The sequence below is a fragment of the Siniperca chuatsi genome, linkage group LG10, assembly GCF_020085105.1.
Source record: "Siniperca chuatsi isolate FFG_IHB_CAS linkage group LG10, ASM2008510v1, whole genome shotgun sequence".
NCBI lineage: Eukaryota > Metazoa > Chordata > Actinopteri > Centrarchiformes > Sinipercidae > Siniperca > Siniperca chuatsi.
The window spans coordinates 27,931,012-27,956,377 of record NC_058051.1 but is presented as its reverse complement, the minus strand read 5'-3'; the positions used below and the strand labels follow the sequence as shown (position 1 = coordinate 27,956,377).

Here is a 25,366-nt window from a genome sequence, read left to right as displayed (position 1 = left end):
TGCATTTTGATGCTAATACTTTTGTACTTTTACTTAAGTAACATTTTCAATGCTTCTTCCACCTTCATTACCATGAAGAGACACACTGTAGTTTATTCTGACTCAGTTCCACACACACCGTCCTCTCACCAGAGCACCAAATGTGGATTAATCCGCCGCTGAAAATAGTCCCCAACAAATGCACTATTTCCTCCTGTTTGAGTAACGTTTGCTAAAAACTACAGTGTCAAGCTGTTTTAGGAAATTGTTTAGTCTTTTTAAAAAATTAAATTATACTGTATATGTATTAAGAGATTAATCCTTAAAAACAGGATTAATCTCTTCAGTAAGAACAAATGTGCCACTTTTGGACTTTTCATGGGATTTTTTGACAATAACAAAAATTTAAATCCAGGACTTTTTTTCCATTAAATCTTTTTCATGATTACTGTTACAACATAAATACTTTCAGGACCATCGCTGGGAAAACTCATCTTTGCTGGAGTTTGTGTCGCTCACAACTAATTAAATCCCACTGACGGAGCTTACTACAAACAACCGAAATCTGTTTCATAACAATAATCAAAATATGAAAAGAAACAGCGTGAGCAGTGACATGTGCGAGTGTTTGCTTGTGTGTTCATGCTCTTGTGTGTATGTTCGAGGTCACTCAGCTGGGGCCCCTCGATAATTAGAGAGAGCAATTGAGGGGAAGCAAATAGATTACCGCACCGTCAGAGAAAGAAGGAAAGGGAGGTGGAATGCAGGAGACGGAGAGAGACAGAGGGGGGGAGGAAAAAGCATGGGTGAGAAAGAAAAAGGCTGCTGGGAAAGACAACTCTTCTCCTGTTGCTGCCTGCTCATTTCTCTCCAAAAAACCTTACATCCCATCTGTCACAACATCTGACACTGTCTCTCCTCCCTCTTTGTTCCCACCCCTCTCTTGCACCAGCTGATGCAAAAATCACACGTACACATATCAGTTTAATGTGTGTGTATGAAAGGTCTTTGATCATTCTGGGAGGATAACAACAGAAATGTCATTTGATCTGCTGGTGTATGGCCCTCGTCTTGCTCTGAATGTGGATCAAAGTGGGGCCAGCAGCAGCATGGCTAATATCTAAACAATCAGTAGTAAATTACATTAATTCACTGACGCAGCCCGGGCTTCACGTCCTTTGATCAACACACCCGCTTTCCACTCGAGTACCCCCTCTTTCCTTTTCTCCCACTTTTCATAAAATCCAAGCGAGGCAGGAAGAAGAAGGAGGGATGTGTTAAAGATGAGGGGGAGGAGGGTGGAGAGGGGAGGAGATGGGGAGACAGGAGTCAGCAGAGTGAGCTGGCAGAGGTCACCCTCAGAGTAATAAGCAAGAGGAAAGCTCACACACACACAAACACACACACACACATAGACACAGCATGGATGCAGATAGTGTGTGCAACAGCAGATCAGGTTGTCCGGGCTCCTACAGATGCTTCACGGGACGCTGAGGACGAGGACGAGGTGAGAAAGTCGCCTACGTTTGCTTGTACTTTGCTCCTGATTTTCCCCTCTCTGTTTTCTACTGAGGTTTGGGAGTGTTTCGAGCGAGAATTAATCTGTTAAAGTTGAGAGACGACCGTTTCTGACAGGAATAATCTAGACAAGAAGCCTTTACAGGTTTGTCATCAATAGGCTCATGAATGTTTTAACAAAACAAGGTTTTTAAAAAAGCAGCTTTTTTGGCAGACTACATTTTTCAAAAGAGGTCAATCTTTCCAACTTTGTGTTTAGAGAATTAGAGTCAAAAGCTATTTTTCAAGACAAGACTAAGGGATGTAAGGACTGCTGAATGCACTGGAAAGCCTGTTTTTTATTAATATAGATGGATGATACTGTCAGCAGCTTTCTTTTATTTCTGCTTTTCCTGTTGGCAGTGGTGGAAGTACTCAGATCTTCTACTTAAGTAAAAATACCAATACAACAATGTAAAAGTCCTGCATTCAAAACTAAAGAAGTATTATCAGCAAAATGAACTTAAAGTATTAAAAGTGAAAGTGCACGTCCCCTGTGACTGATATATTACTATATATGATATTAGATTATTGGTGTATCAATTTGTAAACAGCGTTTTACTGTTGGAGCTGTTCAAGGTGGAGCTACTTTACAAACAGTTATGTAGAGTCCAGTGGTTCCCAACCTAGGGGTCGAGACCCTCCAAAGGGTAACAAGATAAATGGGAGAGGAAAGAAGAAAAAACAAATTTATATTCATATTTTTGACTATTCTGTAATTGTTGCTTTTGTTTTAGAAAACGTTGGATAATTTGACCTCTTTAAGCCTCAAACAGTTGTTTAAATGAGTCCATCTGAGAAGTTTAGAGGGGAAATGTCTCTTTGGTAACAACTCATACACATGACAAGACCCCAACTCTGCTTTTCTGTGAGGGGTCACAAGCCAAAAAAAGTTGGGAACCACTGGTTTAATCTTTAACAACGTGTTGAACGTTATAAGCTCTTCAAATGTGTAGAGACACACAATAGGGCTGAATAGTTCAGACGTGTGTACTGGAAAAATGATATTCACGCTTTACCAATACTTTATATCATAATGGGTTTATTTTCTTACTAGTGTCCAGTAGTGTCGGTCACTTCCAATGAGTTTTAAACACAAAGATAAAACGGTACGAGTTTCCCATCAGCAACACCTGTGATTACTGGCATGAACTTAAATATCCTGCCTTTACCATACACCCCCCTAGTGCTTGGAGGAATAGTGCACTTAAACACAAATCAAATACATGGCTCCTATAATATGTTTTTTTTTTATCTTAATCTGCAAAGTAACTATAGCTTTCAGATAAATGTATTGGAATAAAAAGTTAAATTTCCCTCTGAATTGTAGCGGAGTTGAAGTAAAAAGTTGTACCACAAAATTGTTATTTTCCACCCCTGTCCTTGCACTTGCTCTTCTTTTTGCTAGTTTTCTTAGTACTCCCTAGCTGTCAGTTAGTGTGTAATGTTGATCAGTGGAGATTGGTCAAACTGTGACCTTATTAGAGCCTTCCCATTTGCACTCAGTAAATAGTCCCACATGCAGAGCCCTTTCTGCATGCCTCTGCGATTGTGTGTGTGTGTGTTGAACTCTAAAAGTGTGTTAGGCACTGCTGTAAACATGTTTCACCTCTCACTGTTTTACAGTTAATGTGCTCACGGAAGCTTGACCCCGCACATACGACCCCTGTTAACTTCAGCTGTGTGTGTTTGTGAGATGTTTACAGGCAGCAGAGGTCTGATAAAATACACGTAAAATATATATATAGATAAGTGACCTGTAGATGGTCATTATCCACAAACTGTGAACTGAATAACGCTCAAGCTTGTTTCATAATCACTGACGTCACAATACATCCTGTGATCATTTCTGGCGATATGGTCGAGGACTCCAGAGAACTGATGGGAATTGCTAATTGGCATTCGCTAATTGGGTGAACTGCCATGCAATAAATTAACAAGCAGTGGTGGAAAGGAACTTTACTTACTTTCTTACGTTATACTCCACCACATTTTAGAGGAGAATATTGTACTTTATACTCTGCTACTCCTCTTTATTTGACAGCTATAGTAACTGTTTACTTTGAAGATTAAGATTTTACATAAAAAAAACATATGATAAGCTTATAAAATTCAATACTAAACCAGAACTGTCCCAATGTTTTTGGCTTGTGACCCCTCACAGAAAAGCAGAGTTGATGTTTTAGATGTCTATGAGTTGTTAGCTGTTAGCCACCAAAGAGACATTTCCCCTCTAAACTCCTTCACAGGTTTTTTTGGTGGAACAATAACAAAGTAGTTCTCAATAAAAAAAAGTGCTGAAGGTCATTGAAACATTTTTTTACAGCAAAATCAAGGTTCTAATAATTATTGACATTAAAAATAAGATCCTAAAACCGCATGCTACGCTCTTATTCACCGACATTTCCTCAGCATTCAACACTATCCAGCCAGATCTTCAGAGAAACTTCTTTTTAACTTTATTGTAAATTTAAATCTCATTGGTTGGATATGGGACAGACAGGTCCCTGTGTTTCTTTCTTGTACAAAAATGACTGCAGAAGCAATTATGATATGACATTAGTGATGTGTCTCTATTAGATGGATTGCCATGAAATTTGGATGAATTGTTACTCATATAGTGCCATCGTCAGGTCAAAATTTAAATTTGTCCAATACTTTGGAACAAATATCTGCAAAACTTCAGTGCGAAGTAGCAAATGTTAGCATGCTAACACGCTAAACTAAGATGGTGAACATGGTAAACATTATACCTGCTAATCATCAATAAGTTAACATTGTCATTGTGTTGTGTTAATCTTGTTTTATCCAGGATGTTAGCAGTTTTTCTATCCTTGACCTGCTGCTGTTTTTTTTTTTGTTTTTTTTTTTAAATTCTAATAGATATATTTTATTTTTCCATAAATATATTTTATATTGGTTTTATGTCTGACTATAGATTGTTGCCTCTCATTGTCATCAGGTGTTTAGTGCCTGCTGTCAAATGTCACTGAGGATAATAATTAAGTTGAACTTTCATCTCTCTCTGACATTTTCCTCCCCCTCCTCTCTCCTCCCAGCCAACATGTCAGTCTCCATGGCAACAGATTCATACCCGTCCATCGACTGGTCAGTGGTGTCTGTGACCCTGGCAGGTACAAATGTCACAGACTGGGAGCGTGATGCCCTTCTGGCGGTGGCCGAGGTGGTGGTGCTGGCGGTCATCTTGGTGATGGCGCTGCTCGGCAACGGGCTGGTGCTGGTGGTGTTGCTAAGGCGGAGACGACACCACAACCCGCTGCACCAGTTCATGCTCAACCTCTGTCTGGCCGACCTGGTGGTGGCACTGTTCCAGGTAACAAACAAAACACACACACACACACACACACACACTGGGTGCACCCCCTCCTCGCATCTCACTCCACCCTTCCTCCCCCTCCTCTTCCTCTCTGAGGTGTTGCCTCAGCTGGTGTGGGATGCTAAGGGACGCTTTCCTGGCCCGGACATCCTGTGTCGCCTGGTGAAATACCTGCAGGTCCTCGGGATGTTCGCCTCCTCCTACATGATTGTGGCCATGACGGTGGACCGGCACTACGCCATCTGCTGCCCCCTGCAGGCGCACCGCAGCGGGGCCACCCAACGCTGGAACACCTTCATATTGCTGGCCTGGGGGCTGTCGTTGCTGCTCAGCCTGCCACAGGTAGGGTGACACAGGGAGACAAGGCATGAATCTGTGTGAAGGTTTCATTTACACAGGGTTTGATTGTTGCTAAAGTTTAATATTGGGATTGTCCTGCGTTAAGGTTTAATAATAATTTAAAAAAAGCAAACGCATACAGAAAGATGGGGGCAAATTAAAAGGACAAACCTGAATAAAAGAGTGGAGAAACATAAACGCAGATGCTTCCATGTTCCAGGGCTCACTGAACGGTTTGGTGAGGATGAAAATGATGTGAATAAAATGCTGCAGCTTTTACAGTCACCAGAAGATTTTGGACCAGCGTGTAAGACATTGCTCGCCACCACCATCTCCATGGCTCAGGTGGCCTGACTCCAGACACACTTCATGCTGGTTTTTCCTTTCACCCATCTGTATATATTCAATTAAAATGGGGGAGAAGACTTGTCTGTTCACTGAAAAAATACTATGATCCTGCCACCATTTTGGACCAGCGTGTTGGTAGAATTAAATGTAGTTTTTATAGCAAAGCCACAAAAAAAAGTAAGCTAAATCTGATCCTCCCCAGTTGATTTTAGGAATCTAGAGATCTTGTAATTTACATAAATATTGGTATCTAATCAAGTAAATGAGTAATTTGTACATTTGTTAAAACCTATAGACCATTTATACAGTAAATGGTGCCTTATAGAAAGTGGTGCCAAAAAGCCTATCAACACATTATGGTTTATTCTTCACTAGTCTTTTTTTTTTCTCCAAAAGCTAAATGTAGTTAGCAAAAGTAAACAAACTAGTAGAACTATCAGACTATGAAATGATTCCCTGTTCTTTAATGTAAATATGATATAATATTTTAGTTTTTCCAGAGATCACGGTATTTGTGTCTTTTTGCACATCAACAAAAATTCGACTACATGCAAGAATATAATTGTGCCCCGGAAAAATGCTTATAAATATCAGAAAAAAAATTATATTTTGTTCCAAACAAATAATTCTGCACATTAATTTCCTCATTGGTTTTACATGTTTTCTGTGTATACCTTCGTCAAAACACAGATTCTTACAAACCCATAACAAGAAATTTGATTTAGTTACCTCCACAACTGTTTGAAAACCGAAGGAAGTAAGATGGACATTTACAAATGGAAGCCCACACACCTCTTTGCCCCTCCAGGTTTTCATCTTCTCCCAATCTGAAGTAGCTCCAGGTGTCTATGAGTGTTGGGGCAACTTTACTGAGTCCTGGGGCCTCAAAGCCTACGTGACCTGGATGACCCTGGCTGTCTTCATCCTCCCTGTCCTCATCATCACTGTCTGCCAGGTAGAGAGGGACAGACCAGAGCAGAATTTACCAAGATTTGAATTTACCACAGCATCACTGGACGTCTCTTGTCCCTTTTCCCTCAGGTACGAATCTTCAAGGAGATCCACAACAACCTGTACCTGAAGTCAGAGCGCCGCCTGTCCCCCGCCTCCCTCCCTCCATCCAGACGGGACAGCCAGAGAGGAGGTGGAGGCAGCAGAGGGAGGTCCAGTCTCTCCCTCTATGTTTCACCACTCACGTTCAACAACCCTGGGAGTCACACCAGCTTTGACTCTGGATCCACCTTTCAGCACCTGCCCATGGGGCCACTCAGGTCCAACAGCATCACCTCACATTATGATATTCACACCTACACTGCTATTCACTCAGGTAAGATCCACACAGAGTGTAGACTGCTGTCACTTTTAGATAGTGGTGGTTCTATTCTAGTGTGGCAGATGCTATGTTTTCCCCATTTCTGTTTTTTATTAACTGATAATCTTAAAGATATTCTTCAGGGTCAAAGTTCAAAAGCAAGCGCACTGGATATGATGTCCTATACAGTCATTCTAAAGAAATCCACCTATTTAGAGCAAATGCACACCTCTTCCTATATAAAGAATGATTTGCAGACATGCTAGTGGTGTAGCTCCGGGGATGGCAACTTTGGTCCAGACTGAAATATCTAAGTAACTATAGGATGGATTGCCATGAAGTTTGCCTTCAGCCTCAGCTGCACTTTTACTGCTAATTAGCAAATGTTAGCATGCTAACACGCTAAACTACGATGGTGAACATGGTAAACATTATACCTGCCAAACATCGGGATGTCAGCATTGTCACTGTGAGCATTTTAGTGTCATGGTTTTGGGTTTTTGTCCTGTTTTATTTTGTAATATTCTCCCTCCTTCTCGTGTCTGGTAGTTTTGCTTCCTGTCTTTGATTGCTTTCATTGTTTTCACCTGTGTCTTGTTGTCTCCCTCACCTAAGTGTATTTAAGTCTGTGTCCTTCCTTTGTTATTTGTCACTTCACCCCCATTGCTATGTTGGCCCTGTCTTGTCTGCCTTTGGACTTATGCCTGTTTGTCTTTCCCTGTCCCCTGCTTGCCAACACCTGTAACAGTTAGCATGCTGATGTTAGTTTTTAGCTCAATGCACCGCTGTGCCAATGTACAGCCTCACAGAACCGCTAACAAAGCTGCAGACTCTTGATAAGACTGCGACATTATCTATGTGTAACTAAAAAGAGCAGCAAGAATGTGGTCAACTTACAATGTCTTACTTACTGTCAATTGTCAGGCTAAGAAAATAGAGGTGTGGCGCTTTAGAGGTGCTTGTAGGCAGATTTTGATACCTTTGGACAGAGCCAGGCTAGCCGTTTATTCGTTTTAATAATAATAATAATAATAATAAAACTTTATTTATAGAGCACTTATCAAAACAAAGTACAAAGTGCTTCACAACAAGAAAAATAAAATAACACAGTGAATGACGAAATATAAAGAAATAAAACACATGAAATACAGAAAAGCAATAAAATAAACAGTAAAATAAACAGCCAGTTCACGTAAAATCAGGATATGCTTTCAGATAAAAATGTGTTTTGAGACGAGATTTAAACGAAGACACTGACTCAGACAACCTAATTTCTTCCTAATTTCTTCTTTTACAAAAATTAGGACATGCATCTTCCTTGTTTTAGGTGAGAATAGTTCTTTACCTTCCAACCCCTCCCCATAAAGGGTCATACCGGTGTTTCTGCACGTCTTTACTTGACAGACCTCTGAATCTCAAAATAAATGAATTAAGTGAAAATGAAATGTCAATTCAGTGTGATTGTCAGGCTAGCATATACTTCAAAACGTACAATACTTTACACTAAACAATTTCTAAAGCATACAATAGACTTTTAAAAATTTTTAAGATTAGTTTCACACACATAAAAGCAGATATATTAACTGTGATTGAGTATTTATCTCAGGTTTCAAGTCTCTGCAAGTTGATTTTCACAGGTAGGGAATAGACAGTTAAAAACATAAATTATGTTACGCTTTGGAAAATGGTGGGAAGTAATGTAAAATATGTTGGATTTGAGGTAAAAGGGCTAAATCCTTCAGATTGGGCTTTCGACTGTTTGCGTGTTCCCTTTCAGCTGAGCTGCAGCCTGACCTGCTGCCTGACCCTGCAGCGCCCTCTGCTGTCTGCTGCCCCCCGCCCAAAGCCCCCCCTGCCCGCGGTGGAGAGGTATCAGCGGCCATGTCAAAGACAGTGAGGATGACGCTGGTCATAGTGCTGGTCTACTCGCTCTGCTGGGCCCCGTTCTTCAGTGTCCAGCTGTGGGCCGCCTGGGACTCCAACCCACCTCAGAACGGTGCGCACACACCAACCAACTTGTCGTGATACCATGTGCAAGGTGTAATTTTCTGTGAATCATCAATAATCAAAATTTTTAAGTATTTCTATACACGACATCCCTCACAGTCATGGCACTCTAGTTTATTTCCTACAAGCTTCTCTATCATTTATTCCTCTGCTGTAAGTCACCACTTTTCCTACCAAACATGTTACAGTATTTTATGATTGCTTTGGCTAGGGTAAGATTTCACAACAGTTTTGCAAAGAGCCAAACCGACCTGCTAAATTCTTCCTTTTTAAACACAAAATGCTGTCTACTAAATCCCACGCTCAGTCCTCAGAATAAACCTTTATATTAGCATTTATTATCAAGCTAACAGATCAATCAATGCAACGTGTGTCTACAAACATTTGTCCTTATTTTAAGATCATTACACAGGTGAGCAGCATTACAACATAGCTGCTAATTACTTCTCCCACACATTTCAATTTATTTCCTTTTGATTACTGTCAAAATGAGTGTTTGTTCGTGTAAATTTAGATTTACTGTTATATGCTTCCCAGAATTACAGTATTACCGTAGCTTTCTGTATTTTAGAGGGCTAAAACTAAAACTTACAAGTGACTTAAATATCTACAGTAAGGTTTGATATCTTGAATAAAAATGAACTTTCTGTGAGATACAAACCAGAAAACTGTGAACCACAAACATCATTTTGCCTCGTATGAATGTAGGAGTTACTGTAGTGTAAAGTCAGACTCTAGACTACTTTATGTATATTTGCAGTAATACAGTATCTTCAATAAATAAAATGAAAGTTTTCAAAAGTCATTCTTACTCTACATCATTTTAAACATTGACTTTTCTTCTAATTTGTATAATCTTGAGGAAATGACCACTGCTGACTTGATAGCATTGCTTGACAGCATTAAATGCTAATTATTTTTTCTGAGCTCATGAAAAGTTGACTTTTTAGAGATGCGTGGTTCTCACAGGACAGCGGCGCTACAAACATATGATGATCTCACAGACCATGATGCATTGCTGTAGATTAAACTACTAAACAGTATGTAAAGTAGTTAAAATGAGCTCAACCTTAAACATCTGCAGCAGTAAAATGCAACATGCAGAAATAATATTAATCCAGAAACATCAGATATAATAGTAAAAACACTGACAGGGAACATTTTACTGGACAATGTGTACTTTCTTATTATTATTATTATTATTATTATTATTATTATTATTATTATCATTATTATTATTATTACTTTTTTTGATACTTTAAGTACATTTTGCTGATAATACTTTTACTTAAGTAAGGTTTTGAATGCAGGACTTTTACTTGTAGTGGAGTATTTTCAGTGTGGTGTTAGTACTTTTACTTAAGTAACGGATTTGACTACTTCTGTCACCACTACTTGAGTAAATGTACTTAGTTAAATTCCACTACTGTCTACTGGGAAGCTCCACTGAAATGCCTAAATTCACCTTGACAGTAGCTACACTGCCTTCTTCATGCAGGATATAATTTAATCAACAAGCCTCTGCAATCACCTGCCATTTACAAACGTCTTCCCGTGTGTGTGTGTGTGTGTGTGTGTGTGTAGGTGCAGCGTTCACCCTGCTGATGCTGCTGGCCAGTCTGAACTCGTGCACCAACCCCTGGATCTACTCTGCCTTCTCCAGCAGCGTCTCTCCGGAGCTCCGCCTGCTGCTGCTCTGCCGCGGACACACACGGCGCCGAGGCTCCCTACCGAACGACTCCACCACCACGCACACCTCCAACTAGTGAACAATATACACAACAACCACCACACGGTCAAGTGCGAAATCCTGTCACGTGACACACAATCAACACATAGCTGCTAACGTAGCTAACTCTACAGTGCTTACTTTTCCACACGTCGATAGTTTGACGTTTTGGGGGAAAACACTTACTCTTTTTCTTGCAGTTAGTTAGATGATCGATACCACTCCCATATTTGTCCGTGAATGAAGATATATGATAACGAGATAAGCTAATATACAGTTAGGATACGGTTAAACTAGCTTAGCATAAAGAATGGCGGGAAACAGCTAGCCTGGCTCTGTCTAAATGTAAAAAAAAAAATCCGCCCACCTTCACCAGTAAAGCTCACTAATTGACACGTTGTGTCCTATTTAATTTCTTTGTACAGATTAACAGTTATATTTCGTTGTATTTAATCCCTATAAAAAATAAAAGTACTGAAACGACAAGTGGCCATTTTACTGTGAGTTGTGTAACTGACTATTTCTTGGCTTGGAGCCGTTGCCAGGCAACCAGCGAAGGCTTAACACAGGTAGTTACTGCTCTTATCCAAGAAATAGTCGGGCACGTAACCCCACGTAAAACGGCGAATTGCGGTTTTTACACGAACAAGATATAACGTGTCTGTTAGTGATCTTGAGATGTGCGTGTAGACAGATTTAGCTCACTAAAAAAAAGTCTAAAAATTACAAATTGTGGTTTTACATGTGGGGTTATGTGCCGGATTATTTCTTGGCTGGCAGCAGTGACTTCCAGGTGGAAAACTTGGGTTTTTTTGTACGGATTAACGTTACATCTCGCTCACTAATTGTCCTATTTGTTTAATCCCTACAAAAAACGAAGTGTAGAAACAACAATTCGCCGTTGTACGGGGTTGTGTACCTGACTATTTCTTGGCTTGGAGCCGTTGCCAAGCAACCAGCGAAGGCCTAACATAGGTAGTTACTGCTCTTATCCAAGAAATAGCCGGGCACATAACCCCACGTAAAACAGTTTATTGTCTTTTTACACGTTTTTTAAAGAGTTAAACAAGATATAACGTGTCAGTTAGTGAGCATTAGAGGTGCTGGTAGGTGGATTTGGCTTCCTTTGGATAGCACCCGGGTAGCCGTGTCTGGTCTTTATGCTAAGCTAAGCGGCTTTTAGCATAACTTCACCATATGAGTCTTATTGAACCCTCGACAAGGAAGCAAATAGCAAATAACGCAAAGCATATTTCCCACAATGTCCAACTATTCCCATAATTGGGCTACAACAGGTAGTTTAGATACAAACTGCTGTAATACATTTTAGAAAGTGTAATTATTGTTAATGCATGTGTTTGGATATATTTTCTGCTTCTGACTGACTGTTACTGCTTAAAAATCAATTTCCTTCCTTCATTTTTCAAAAGCACAGAACAAATGCAATGAGATTTGTTTTAAAAAAAACGTTTATTCATTCTCTCCCCTGTCATAAAAACACTTTGCACATATAAAACATGAAAACATCTATTGGCACAAAAAAAAGTCATGTTATTTTCCAGAAACTTAATACAATTGTTTTGTTTTAAACACAAAAAGGTGCTGTGGCTATACAGTACTGTTTTGTTTTTTTAAAAAACCCTGTACTGGAAAACATTCAGTGTTTCAATTAAATGGTTTACTTGAAGTTTTTCAGTGTCACCTTTCCTTTTCAAATACTCATCTCAAAAGGCAAAATAAGTGAAGGTTTTAGTCCATTTTGAATCCGTAAATCAAACTCGCCCGTTGAATAACAGCATATTATATACCCATAATGTCCTGAGTGTCAGTCTGCTGTAACTGAAGGAAAACCAGGGTTTAGTGCAGGGGAATGTGGGCACACTGAGGCAGCAGGCCTGTCTGCAGCTAATTTCTCTACTCTTTCCTCTCAAATATGGACCCGTTCACTGACCTGAACATAAATATGCTTCAAATTCATGTCTGTAGAAGAAGTGGGTACATAAAGTAGAACGAGAGAGAAACTATTCTCCCACTGGTACCAACAATACCTTAAAAAAATACTTGTCAAAATCAAATAACATTTACTTTTAGACAACAACCTAGACTTTGTAATTAATTGGTTTTAAAAACTAATACTTGCATTTGGTCAGTATAATTACCAAAAACTCTTTCAAACAAAAAAAAGACAGCATACAGTGTAAAATGTACACCCTTTCCCACATATTCATTTACATTCCCACTTAAATACAAAATGTGATCTACACAGACATTTTTCTCTGTGAAGAGGGAAATCTCAGACTGAATGACCACCCAATCAGGTATAAAGAAAGTAGTGCTCCATTACAGAAACATAACATCTTTCATTTAAACAATTTCCTTCAGATTATAGAGGGATAAAGCTGGTGATATTCTACATTTTTGTCGTTGTCAACAAATACCATGAAAAGATAAAAACCAGCAATGTGTTAGTCCGTCTCTCACTACTTTCTGGCTTCCTTACCCACTAAAGCCCAATTGTTCTGTAAATCTTTTTAAAAAAGGTCACAGATACAAAACGTTTTTAAAAAGGCTCAGCAATTTCTTAAAAACCGCTGGAATCTGTAGTTTTTAGCAAACGCTACTCAAACAGGAGGAAATGGTGCATTTGTTGGGGACTATTTTCTGCCGTGGATGAATACACATTAATGAGTACTTACAGCAGCAGGAAGTGTAAGTGGGGCCGAGTGTTCGTAAATAGTAATGTAGGTACATGTCACCCAGAGCAATGGTCGGCTTATTGATTGGGTTGTATTCGGCTGTGTCCGGAATTACCTACATGGTGCCCTATTATTTACTGTCCGCCATTTTATTAGAGCGCTGTATCAGAGCGTAGAGTTATTGCACTGTGCAGTATAGTTCCCTCAAAAATTCCCACAATGGAACAAAAAGAAAGGCATGAGCACTACTTTCTGATGACAATCCCACAATGCGATCGGTCACATTTTACACAAGCGAACACACCTGTCAGTGACGACACAAACTGATGAGGATCCATAACTGTCTGACATGTCAATTTACTGCAAACTACAGATAATCTATTGATCTTTTATTATATAGAGAATAGTGAATGAATGGAGAAGAGCGATTTCAGACAGCGCCATACTTTCTGGACAGCAATGGAGCTCTATGACACAGAGGAATGAGATATTTCAGGCTTTGTCTACACACACAATACTTGTTAGTAGGATCAATTCATTGTTGGTATGAAACAATATAGAATATATCCATACTTTATAGTATTTTTATCAAGCTCAGGGTAGATATTATTAACATTTCAAGTCTAAATCATCAGTCTAAATCTTTAAAAAAAAAATAAAAACAAAAAAGGTGCACAAACACTGAACCTTCCTTCAAAATAACTGATTTTCATTGTTGCAAAAATTGCCTTAAACATTTTTTTTTTAACTAAGCTTTATTTAGAAGAATAAAACATTAAAAGTTAAAACATCTATACCAATTAGTGAATCGTGTAAAACCTCCATTTATTAAGAGACAATGAGGGGAAGCTTATTCAGGCTGAAGAGGGCAGCCTTGCGTCTCCTGTTCCCTCGAGTCTGGACACAGAACGGGTCCTCAAACAAAAGCTTCTCCGACAAACGTCAGCAGTTCGTGTTGGCAGTAAACCCAGTCACCGATCAATGTGTGATCAATTTTAACAATGGGGATCTGATATGACACATTCTGTACAGTTTAGACACAAACGTGTTGATAATGCAGCGGCTGAATCTCAAACAAATTAAATGATGAAACCTGGCTACAGTTTAAACCGCTGACAAACACACATCGTCTCTCACACGCACACGCTTTTACTTTCATCCAAATACATCAAAATCCATTAAAAAGGTTACGTGTTGTCAGATTGTCATATACAGTGAGCTAAAATAGATTTTGTTTTTATTACAAAGGTTTGTTGATATAACTGTAAACTACAACGTGTTATTCACAATTTTAAAAAAACGACACTAGGGTATACTGCGACTCCTATAATCCAAAATGATGAAAAAATAGGATCTTTTTCGTTTCAGAGCGAGATTTCTTTTTTTTTTGTTACCATTTTGTCACCACAGCCGGGCAGGTCACATACACACCCAGTAAACCCACCGATCTGGTACGATCACAGCCTCTTATTCCCCCAAAAAACAGCATGTGGTGTCATTTAATACGAGTGAGTGGTCTCATCCTGCTGGTTTACACAGCAGGTAGAGCTGTGGGGCGGAGGAGCGCAACTGTGTGAGCGTTTTTGTTCACATGTGTCTATCAATACAACGATGCATGATGAGCTGCTTTGGTTAGAGGGGTGTATGATACAAAATTACACACACAAAAAGTGCACTCAGATTTCTGTACAAGCACACCATTAACAGTGACCAAAAGATTCCTACTTAGTTTTCAACTTCCTTACTTTACTATATCTTTGTATTTTTAAGCATTGCTCAATTTTTGTGCCTTATGACGTTGACTAAGGGTTGAAAACGTTACTACTGCCGACATAGTGTACTTCTCCCTGTGTGGTGGTGAACTTCCAGATTTCTTTTTCCCAAATTGTTATTGTCTTCTGCATAAATCCATAGAAAAGTCATAACTCTAAACTCAAAACTCCACACTCTAAACTAATACGTGAACAGATTTACTGCGCCGACAGTAACATGAATGTGTCCTTTTACTTTATTTATGTCCAGCCCTTGAGGAGTGAAGCAATGCCAGCGTGCATGTGTAGTATATCAGGGGAAATGTACAGCATCTCTACGTACTGTAACAAAAATCTACTGTTTGACTCTGAGCCTGTTTGACTGAAGCAGAGTCGAGGCCGAGTGGGTTTGTTTCTGTGTGAGGTTCTGAACCTTTACGGCAGCTGACCCTGAGAGTAAAGTCCTCATTAGTTTACTGGATTTTTATCTTACACTCTGTCTGCTGTGCATCTATCTGGGGGCGGCGCTCCTGAAGGATTTGAGTTCACCAAAAGGCACAAATACCAAAACCAGAGGTCTCAACGCTGTGAAAAGTTGCTTGACGAGTTTTACGGCCAGTTAAGCTGAACGTCACAGCAGCAGGTCTCGGTTTTTAATGATAGAAGTAATTGTTTCTATGGCTTCAGGGTTGTGTACAAGGTTATAAAGACGGTGTGTGGTTGTACTGAGTAACTGCAGCTCTCGTGTGTGTTTCTGTGAGGTGTGTGCATCCTTCTCGAGTCCGTTTTTTTTTTACATTCTCTACACTGTGTCCTCGTCCATCTTGGCGACGTCTTCCAGTGTGACAGCGGCTGGTACGTTGTTCTCCTCAGCCTCCTCGACTGATTTTGACGGAGAGGGAGGCGCTAACATGGCGGTGCGCTCCTCCTTGGGCTCCTCCCTCTCTTTTCTCTCCTCCTCTTTCTTCTCTTGCGCCAACAGGCGGTAGTTGATGCCCATTCCCACGAAGAGGATCACACTTGCGACGATGAGGATGATGCCAGAGGAGATGTAGGTGTAGTCGTAGTGGTTATAGTAGTTATAGAAACTACCTGGAGGTGCACAGAAGAGAGAGAGACCACGCAGATTTAACATTTAACATTCAAATGACAGTCTGGATCAATATTTTGACCATTTTTAACATTGATTGACTTTGCCATTATATCACAGCTGCATGTGCTTTTGCCATTTTAAAAACTTGACTGATCACAGACGTAAACTAGGGATGCACCTTTCTGACCTTTTCTCTCCTGATACCGATCTTTTTGAAACCTGTAAAACTCTTCCTCGCTGCACAGAACTCACTGGGATCTTTTGTAAGTTAACATGATGCTGCAACTAACGATTCTTTTCATTACTGATTAATCTGCCAATTATTTTCTCAATTAAGTCTTTAAATTGCTTGTATTGTCTTAACATCAGTCTAACACAAAAATATATTTAGTTTATTATCAAATATGACAAAAAAAAACCCCCAGCAAATTCTCACATTGGAGAAGCTGGAAATAGACAATGTTTAGCATTTTTCATTTAAAAAGCTTGAGAATGTCGAGATTTTCATACACCATCGTTGTTTTGAGATTTGTAGATATATTTATTATATTGTTCTTGACAGTTATTGAGATTGCGTTGTTATAATGCATCAACCTCGGGTAAATATTTACTATATCCTGACCTGAGCGCAGACACACCATCACGTTGAATTAGTCTACTACCTATAACACACAGTTTAAGCTGTAGAATTACTGGTGAACAGATACAGACCTGACAAACAACCTCAATTTTTGGTTAGCTAAACACAAATGGCATTGTCAAGACTTCTAGTTTCACATTTAAGATCTACAAATACCTTCATATTAAAATGTGAAGTGGTGAGGTAACAAATCAGAATTAGCTCAATGCAGCAAACGGAGCAGGACAGAAAATATTTAATTATTTATTAATTATATTTAAAAAGCCCTCAGTTGTTTTCAGTTATTCTGGTTGATCAGGCCTCTTCTCTACCAACAAGAATGATAAAAAGGTGTGGTTTGTTCCACCCTACAAGTTGCAACAAAGCAGAAAACAGGAACAAGAGAACGGGGAAAATTTAAATCAAACAGTCTGTAAATGCCCACACAACCCTGAAGTTAAGTCTTTAGTCTGCGTGTTGAAGTGACATGTTGAATGTTTATGCCGTCTGAATAAATACAAGCGTGGACCCCAAACACAACGCTCCCTTTTCCTGTGATGCATGTTGGATGTCTTACCTGTTAGCGGTGGGCCCAGCAGCACCGGCGCACACTCCACTATAGTGACCAAACCCACGGCTGAGGAGAACCTCTGAGCTCCCACCAGGTCCATCAGTGTCTCGAACAGCACCGCACTCAGCCAGCCAAAAGCGAAACCAAAGAAGATGGCGTAGATCACAAATCCAGTGTAGTCCACTGACAGTGGCGCCAGCACGTGACACACTCCGTTGTAGAGGACGGCAGCGGCGAAGAAGTACTGCACCCTGGGCCGGACCCACTTGGTGTTGGCCAGCATGCCCATGGAGGGCCGGGCAAACATATCAACGAATGCCAGCACCGACAGCAGGAAGGCCGCCTTTTCTTTGCTGATATCCTTACTCTTGGCATAATTGGAGAGAAAGACGAGCGGAGCAAAGAGGCCGAAGAACATAATGAAGTTGCCACTCAGGTACAGCAGGAAGCCGCGGTGTTTGAACAGCGTCAGGTCGATGAAGGAGTTGATGGTCTGCAGGACTGTCTTCTTAGGCTGTGGCTGTACTGAAACCACCGCCTTGGCCTCGCCTAACTCTGTGTCTGGCTTGGGCGGCTGAGGTTTGGGTCCGATGGGGCGCATGAGGGAGCCTGCCACGCAGCAGTTGAGCAGAAGTCCTCCCAGGATGAGGAAGCTGCCTCTCCACCCAAACTGATCGTACATCCAGGAGTTGAGAGGAGCCAGGGTGGACAGAAACACGGGGCTGCCTGCCATAGCGATGCCGTTGGCGATGGGCCGACGAATGTAGAAGTATTTACCGATCATAGTGAGAGCTGGATTCAAGTTGAATGCCAGTCCCAAACCTGGAGAGAGAAAGGGCGGGAGGGGAAACAGAAAAGGAGGGTTAGGAGAAGATGCCAATGATGACAAACAAGACTCTTGTCTACATTCAGGTAAAAGGATACAAGCGTAATTTATTTTTAACATGTACATGTGGAAAAGAATATGTGGGGAAAAACATCAAGAAAACTAAAGCAAAGAATAGCAGAACATAAAAGTACAATACAATGTAAAAAAAAATAAATCTATCCAGTTGTAGCACATTGCATGGAAATGAATTATCCAGTCTCTTCCCTTAAATATATGGAAATCGAGAAGCGACATTACTGAGCAAGGCAAAATAGCCGAAAACATCTGGTGACTAAAGCATGGTGTCCTGGAGAAGAGTTGTGTGAACTGTTTTAATTTTGATGGACAAACAAAACGGTTTTAAAACTACATGTGGCACAAACATGAGAGATTTTACTAAGTATAAAGTAATTTAAACAACTACACAACAAGTTAAATTCTTCAACTTTTACATTTTACAGTATGTGTGGTACATTTAAGTTGGAAATGGAAATGGAAAATACTGACCTCCCACTACTCCTATGAAGAAGTAGAGCTGCTCCACAGTGTTGCAGAAGGAGGCCGCGACCAGTCCCGACCCTGCCAGACAGCCTCCGAGCATGATGATTGGTCGACTGCCAAATCTGTTCACAAGGATACTGCTGATTGGACCTGGAGAGAAAGAAGAGACAGTCAAGAAGGAGAACTTAGTGAATTAAGTGTAGTAAATAACACCACAGCAGTGCTGAAGTGCTGAAATTGACAATAAACTGTCACATGTACATTTACGATTAGCTGATTAATTGATTGGTCAATCCACAGGAAGTTGATTGGCAACTTTATAGACAATCAATTAGCCGTTTTTTAAAGAAAAATACCAAACACCAGCTTCTCAAATGTGAGTATTTGAGGCTTTTCTTTGTCCTATATCGTTGTAAAGTGAATATCTTTGGGTTTTTGACTGTTGAATGGACAAAGCAAGGCATGTGAATGCTTCATGCTCTGAGAAATTGTGATGACATTAGTTGCAGCCCTAAATGGATCAATCGTTTAAGTCATTTTTCAAGAAAAAATACCAAACATTACCCAGTTCCAGCTTCTAAATTAGGAGGATTTGCTGCTTTTCTGTTGTCATATGTGATAACTAAATTAAATATCTTTTGGGCTGGACAAAACAAAACATTTAAGGGGCACTTTTCATTATTTACTGATATTTTATTGGCCAATCAATTACTCAGTAAAATCGGGGGGGGGAATAATCATCAGTTGCAACCCACATGTACATGAACATTATGTGAAGGTAAAAGTCTAAGCTAAGTCTAATAAACTATACTAGTGCTGTTATTACTGAAAATACAATGTAATTACATCAGCTCACCATTTTACCTGTTCACCAACAGGTGGTGCTATGGTGGCAAAAATAAAAGAGGGACAATGACTGATTAACAGCACCAGTTGCATGGATGTTACATGGAGTTCGAAGAAGGGAGGAAGAGGAGGAAAGGAGGGAGGGGAGGGGGGAGAGAATGAAAGGGTGAGGGGGCGTAATGTACACCAGGAGATAAAATGTTAGGAGGGAGAGGAGAACAGAGAAGTAAGGAGAAGAGAAAAGAAGAGAGGACGTGAGAGGAGAGAAGAGGAAAAGAGAAGCGAAGTTAAAAGAGAAATGATGAGACGAGAAGAGGAGAAAAAATAAGTGGGAAGAAGAGGAGAAAGGAGAACAGAAGAAGATTAAAAGAGAGAAGGGGAGAGAGAGAAGAGTAGCGTCAAGGCTGACGAGTCTCAGTCTTGCGTGCCAGCCTCACTATGAATGGGCCTTCACATGGACGGAGGGTGACACTGGCTCTGCTGGATATGAATACAAAGTACAGGCCTGCAGCATCTATACAGTAGCTTTGTGTGCAACTATTCTGCATGAGTGGGGAAAGGGCGTCACATGATCATTCCTCAGTCCCAACTACTGAATATTATGTGTACAGCTGAAATAATTAGTCGATTAATCAATTAGTCGGTCAACAGAAATAAATAAGCTGCAACTATTTGGATAATCGATTAATCGGTTCGGTAAAAAAAAAAAAAAAAAAGCCAAACATTCTCTGGTCTCAGCCTCTCAAATGAGAGAATTTGCTGCTATTCTCTGAGGACTCTGGGAATTTGTTTGTTGATTGATAACTATTAATCAAAAATAATCAGTTTGGGAAATCCGCTTATTTGATTTCTTGCCACAAGTTAGATGATAAGAATAAAGATTTTGAATTCAACTGAACTGAGATTGATACCACTCTCATGTCTGTACGATGAATATAAGGCTGGAGCCAGGTGACGGTTAGCTTAGCTTAGCATAAAGACTGGAAACAGCTAGCCTGGCTGTATCCCAAAAGGTAAGAAGAAGAAGAAAAGAGAAAAAAACAAATTAATACGCTATATCTTGTTTATGTAATCCACACAGAAAGTGGAAAAAAAGTGGGAAAAGTGAAAAGCGACAAGTTGTGGTTTTACAGGAGGTCACTGCTCTCAGCCAAGAAATACTCCAGCACATAACCCCCGTAAAAGTGCAACTTGTTGTTTTTATACTTTAGTTTTTGTACGGATTAAACAAACGAGATAGAGAAGAGCTTTAGAGTCGTTGGTAGACAGGTTTATATTTTACTTTTGGACAGAGTCAGGCTAGCTGTTTACCCCTGCTTCCAGTCTTTATGCTAAGCTAAGCGTCTCCCGGCTCCAGCTTCATATCTAACGTACAGACATGAGAGTGGTATCGATCCTCTCATCTAACTCTCTGTAAGAAAGCGAATAAGTGTTGAGTTATTCCTTTAAGCGCCTTCTTCTCGTTTCCTACTACAGTCAAGATGCTAAAGATCTCTATACAGTAAATGTTATACTTTGTTTTTCTCTATACTGTATATTGTATACACGTATCTAGATTGCACAATGCAAATCAAACTTTGGCAGTAATTTCATGTAATAATGTTTTTTAATTGAATTTGTTAAATGAGCATGAATCTAAGCTAAACAACTCTCACTCTCCAGGCCACTTCAGGCCTAACATATCCTATAATCTCTAGTAATCATTGCATTAACACAGGCATTTTTTCACCAATTATTAACCAAAAAAAAAGAAGAAAAGAATCGGCTAATTGAGCGACAATGAGAATAATCGCTAGTTATGTGCGACAGAAGCTGGGAAAACAAAGATAGTGGACACAGAGAGGTACACCAAAATAACAAAGTTATAAAATATGAATGATCAGGGTGCTCTCAGCCGGCATCCATTTCCTCACAGCCTGCTGAGGCCCTTCATACAGACCATGTCGGCTTTGCCCTTGAAACTTGGCAGCTGACCACAATGGCCAGGGGCGCTCTGAACGTACAAGCATTCACTCACGCACTCACTATAATCCCTCTCTCCGACACCTAGTGTGTGTTGTTTCTGTCACTGAGGGTCTGACTGCCTGGCACAAAGGCGGTCTCGGTGGGTTGCTGTGTTCGAGGTGGTGGGTTAGATAAAAGAGCTCCACCAGAACACATATCCTACACACAAGACTACAGCATTTCTTCTGGGCTCGTTGGAGCTCCATGGTAAACAAAAGTGAACCTGTACAAGGACAGGAATGAAACTGCATCCACTTAACACATAAATAAATCAGTAGTGACAGTCTTTGTTGCTCCCTGGCAAAACACAATGAGGGCAGTGAGTAGTGTCCTCAGAGATATTATATAAACGATTCGTTTTTCCCCTCCCTCCATCATTTGCTCTCTTTTTCTCTCCGTGAAAGAAAGAACAACGCCGAGTGGACGAGAGAGGTGACTTCATTTCCTCATGCCTCACACTGACACAGCATCCAGAAGTGAGAAAAACACATGTCGAGAGTGAACCTGGCCGTGACGAGCTATTCCTGTCTAATTTTAGCCGAGACACTTTTGCTTCTTACTGTGCAGGATCTAAGTGTTGTAGATTTTATTCTATATAACAATCCCAAACACCCAATTCTTGTCTTTGCTCATTACACTCAGCCGTTCATTACGGAGCAAATGATCATGCAAGTAGCAGCTGGTGATGAGTCAGTCCTACCAGAAACAAAACAGAATAGAAGAGGGACAGGAGGAACAGCTGACTGGATATGCCCCAACAGTTGAATGCATCACATTTCCCATCAGTCACATTACACGCAGACCACCATCCGTCCATCTGGACTGAGCCTTTAAAGGAATAGTTTGACATTTTGGGAAAAATGCTTAAACACTTTCTTGCAGAGAGTTGGATAAGAAGATCGATGCCACTCTCACGTCTGTCCGTTAAATATTAAACTGGAGCCAGGAGACGGTTAGCTTAGCTTAGCATATAGACTGGAAACGGGGGAAACAGTTAGCCTGGTTCTAAAACTCACTAATTAACACGTTTGTTTTATCCTTAAAAACAGTGGTTACGTGCTGGCATTTTAAGCATTTATTATAGACAGTAGAGCGCTGATAAGAAACGAGGAAGAGAGATGCAACAAAATTCCCTGGCTGAACTCTCACCGGGGACGTTACGTTTCATGGTCGCCATCTAAATCCCCCTAAGCTAAGGTGGCGCCCCATGCCAGACTATTTCTTAAAGTCACTGCTCCCGACCAAGACATAGTCCGGCACATGACCTCCTGGAAAACAGCAGCTTGATGTTTTTAGACTTCAGGTTTTTTTTTTTTTTCAGAAATATAACAGGTTAACAAGTGAGCTTTAGGTTTGCTGACAGGTGGATTTTTTATTTATTTTTTTTTTAACTATTGGACAGAGCTAGGCTAGCTGTTTCCCCGTTTCCAGTCTTTATGCTAAGCTAACTGTCTCCCAGCTCCATATTTACAATACAGACATTACAAAGCAAATGAATGTATTTCCCAAAATGTTGAGCTTTTAAGCGCCTTCTTACTTACTTTTTTCCTTTTAAAGATCCTTTTACTGCATTATATATTATATTGAGACTGGTGTTTCTAATTTCTTGTCCTCCACAACTGACTATGGCCTCTAGGCTAAAACCTATAATTGAATTAACACCTCTGTGACAGTGTGAACATTATAGGCATCATAAAAGCAGACTTTATGGCAGAACAGTTGTACTGATTTGCATTACATTGCTCACATGTACAATAAAGTGGCCACTGAGTACATTGTGTGTTTCTGTATTGTACACTGGAAAGCCAGCTTTGACAATAATTTCATGTAATTGTGTGTTTTCATTAATTTGCTGAAATCCAAACTCTCCCTCTTCAGGCCACTTCATGCTTAATCATATCAATATCCTGTGAGCCCGAGCACTTATTGCATTAAAACAAGCTGCTGTGCACTCATGCACAAACTCACTCACACACATCTGTCTTTCTTCTGTCGCTGGCTCGTTTACACACACACACACACACACACACACACACACACACACACACACACACAAGAAGAACAGAGAAATCCCACAGATCATAAGAAAAGTCAGAAAGAGAAGTCAGATATCAGCACTCCCATTCAATGAGGCTTTGACTAGTGTTACGTAAAGTGACAAAAGGCCTTTTTCCAACAAAAGGATCCTGAAATTAGAGGAACTAAAAAGTTCAGAACATGGTATTGGCATGGCATTCGCAGCCCAAAGAAAAAGCACCATCACAGTCAAAAGGATTTTTTTTTGGGGTAGGAGCTATGGCCAAAACCAAAATTGGAACGAGGTTCCTCATGGAAAAGAGGATAAAGAGCTATTGCTCATGCCAAAGTTCAGGGAAGGTTTCCCACCCTGGAAAATTTTAAAAAATGATGACTTCCGCGCACTACATGACAATTTTAAACGAAATTACCGGAGTCTCACTTAGTTTCAATATCAAGATTAAATGCTGAACCACCTCTCAAGAAAGTGTTGAAGATTTTTTTCAGAAGGGTGTTAGCTTGTTTGAAACATTTATGTTTGTATGTTGTATCTTTTAATTTTGTTTTATTTCTCTCTGACCATCTTTGACCATTCCCTGAAATTATTGTTGTATTTCGTGGCCATGTAGTTTATCTGTACAGCACCATGTGAACTCCGGTGCTACAGAATACACTGCTAAATTATCACTCACTGCAGTTACATCCTTTTGACAGTTCCCACAAAAGGTATTTACGTGAGTGCTAAATAAAACGATAGATACAGAATCCTGTTTATTTGCTCAACAGTAAGCTATCACAAAGAACACCTCTTAAAAAAAAGGTGCAATACACCAAATTTAACTCTCCACTACAAGCAGACTTTTAAAAAGATGAAAGATGATTAGATCGTTTTTGCTTTAAACTGCCCATCGTGAGTCCAACAATGTTGTAGGAGTGCAATGCTAAAGTGGAGTACTCTTTTAAATGGAGGTCTCCCACACTCCCATCTCACGCTTTGTGGGGTCACACATATTTTTAACTAAATTACACTGGAGAAAATTAGTTGCGCAATGACGGGCTTTTCAAATAAATGCACCAAGATATGGGGTCCTTTGCTTTCTAATATAACTTTGCTGCCATATCTGAGAGATACAGTTCCCTTGTGGTATCTCTTTATACACATACCGTCAGAGAGTTCTGACTCAGTGTTCTTGTATTTTTTGTCAGATTTAGCTGTCTTTCCTCCCCCCTTTTTTAATGTTAAATAATAATAACAACAGCAAGGCGCCTTTCAAGGGACCCAAGAAGGACGCTTTACACAAAAAGGGATAATGTTAAAGACAATAGGCCTGAGTGTGTAGGTGAGGTTTGAGGAGGTTTTTAAAGATGGCCAGAAAAGGAGCGTTGCCGATCCCTGATGGCAGGGAATTCCAGGTGTTGTTTTTTTGTTTGTTACAGTGATGGCTACATTGGCAGCTGAAAATGACGCAACTCCTTCATCTTGTTGCTGCTTGTTTCATGCGTTGAAACCACTAAACAGATTGGGGGGGGGGGTATCATAACTCTTTCGTCACATATCTTCCTCTTCCTCTTTTACGCTGGTGCAGAGCATCCTGTGCAATTCTACTGACACTATTAGTCAGCTGTCACTGACAGTAAATTATTACGTGTGTGGTTTTTTTTTTTTTTTTTTTAATCTTGGTGGAAGTCAGTGTGTACGTGCGTTGCCCCATGTGTAACCAGTGAGTAATATGGTTGTGCACATTTGTTCCCACAACCTCACTCGTACTACAGTACAAGCAGACATAACTACG

General features: G+C 40.2%; 2 protein-coding genes across 7 annotated transcripts in view; one reads left to right on the top strand and one right to left on the bottom strand.

The window, feature by feature from the left end:
- Positions 1-213: 213 nt before the first annotated feature.
- On the top strand, positions 214-12,295 carry LOC122882573 (vasopressin V2 receptor-like). Of its 4 annotated transcripts, none has more exons than XM_044210082.1 (7): positions 215-1,486; positions 4,596-4,870; positions 4,970-5,215; positions 6,369-6,515; positions 6,602-6,887; positions 8,686-8,868; positions 10,464-12,295. In XM_044210082.1, exons 2-7 carry the CDS (start codon positions 4,601-4,603, stop codon positions 10,643-10,645), a joined length of 1,314 nt encoding a protein of 437 aa, XP_044066017.1. In that variant the 5' UTR covers positions 215-1,486; positions 4,596-4,600; the 3' UTR covers positions 10,646-12,295. The 4 variants fall into 4 exon arrangements, with proteins under 4 accessions (XP_044066018.1, XP_044066017.1, XP_044066015.1 ...); XM_044210080.1 differs by having other exon boundaries at positions 216-1,486; positions 8,650-8,868; XM_044210081.1 differs by lacking the exon at positions 215-1,486 and adding an exon at positions 1,536-1,642 and having other exon boundaries at positions 8,650-8,868.
- The window catches only part of LOC122882570 (monocarboxylate transporter 1-like), a 28,113-nt gene continuing 14,806 nt past the window's right edge, over positions 12,060-25,366 (bottom strand). For all 3 annotated transcript variants that reach the window (XM_044210078.1, XM_044210079.1, XM_044210077.1), the window contains 3 exons: positions 18,714-18,857; positions 17,345-18,160; positions 12,060-16,147 (listed from right to left, as the gene is read on the bottom strand). In XM_044210078.1, coding sequence (XP_044066013.1) covers positions 15,858-16,147; positions 17,345-18,160; positions 18,714-18,857 — 1,250 coding nt within the window. In that variant the 3' untranslated portion in view covers positions 12,060-15,857. The remainder of the gene's footprint in view (positions 16,148-17,344; positions 18,161-18,713; positions 18,858-25,366) is intronic.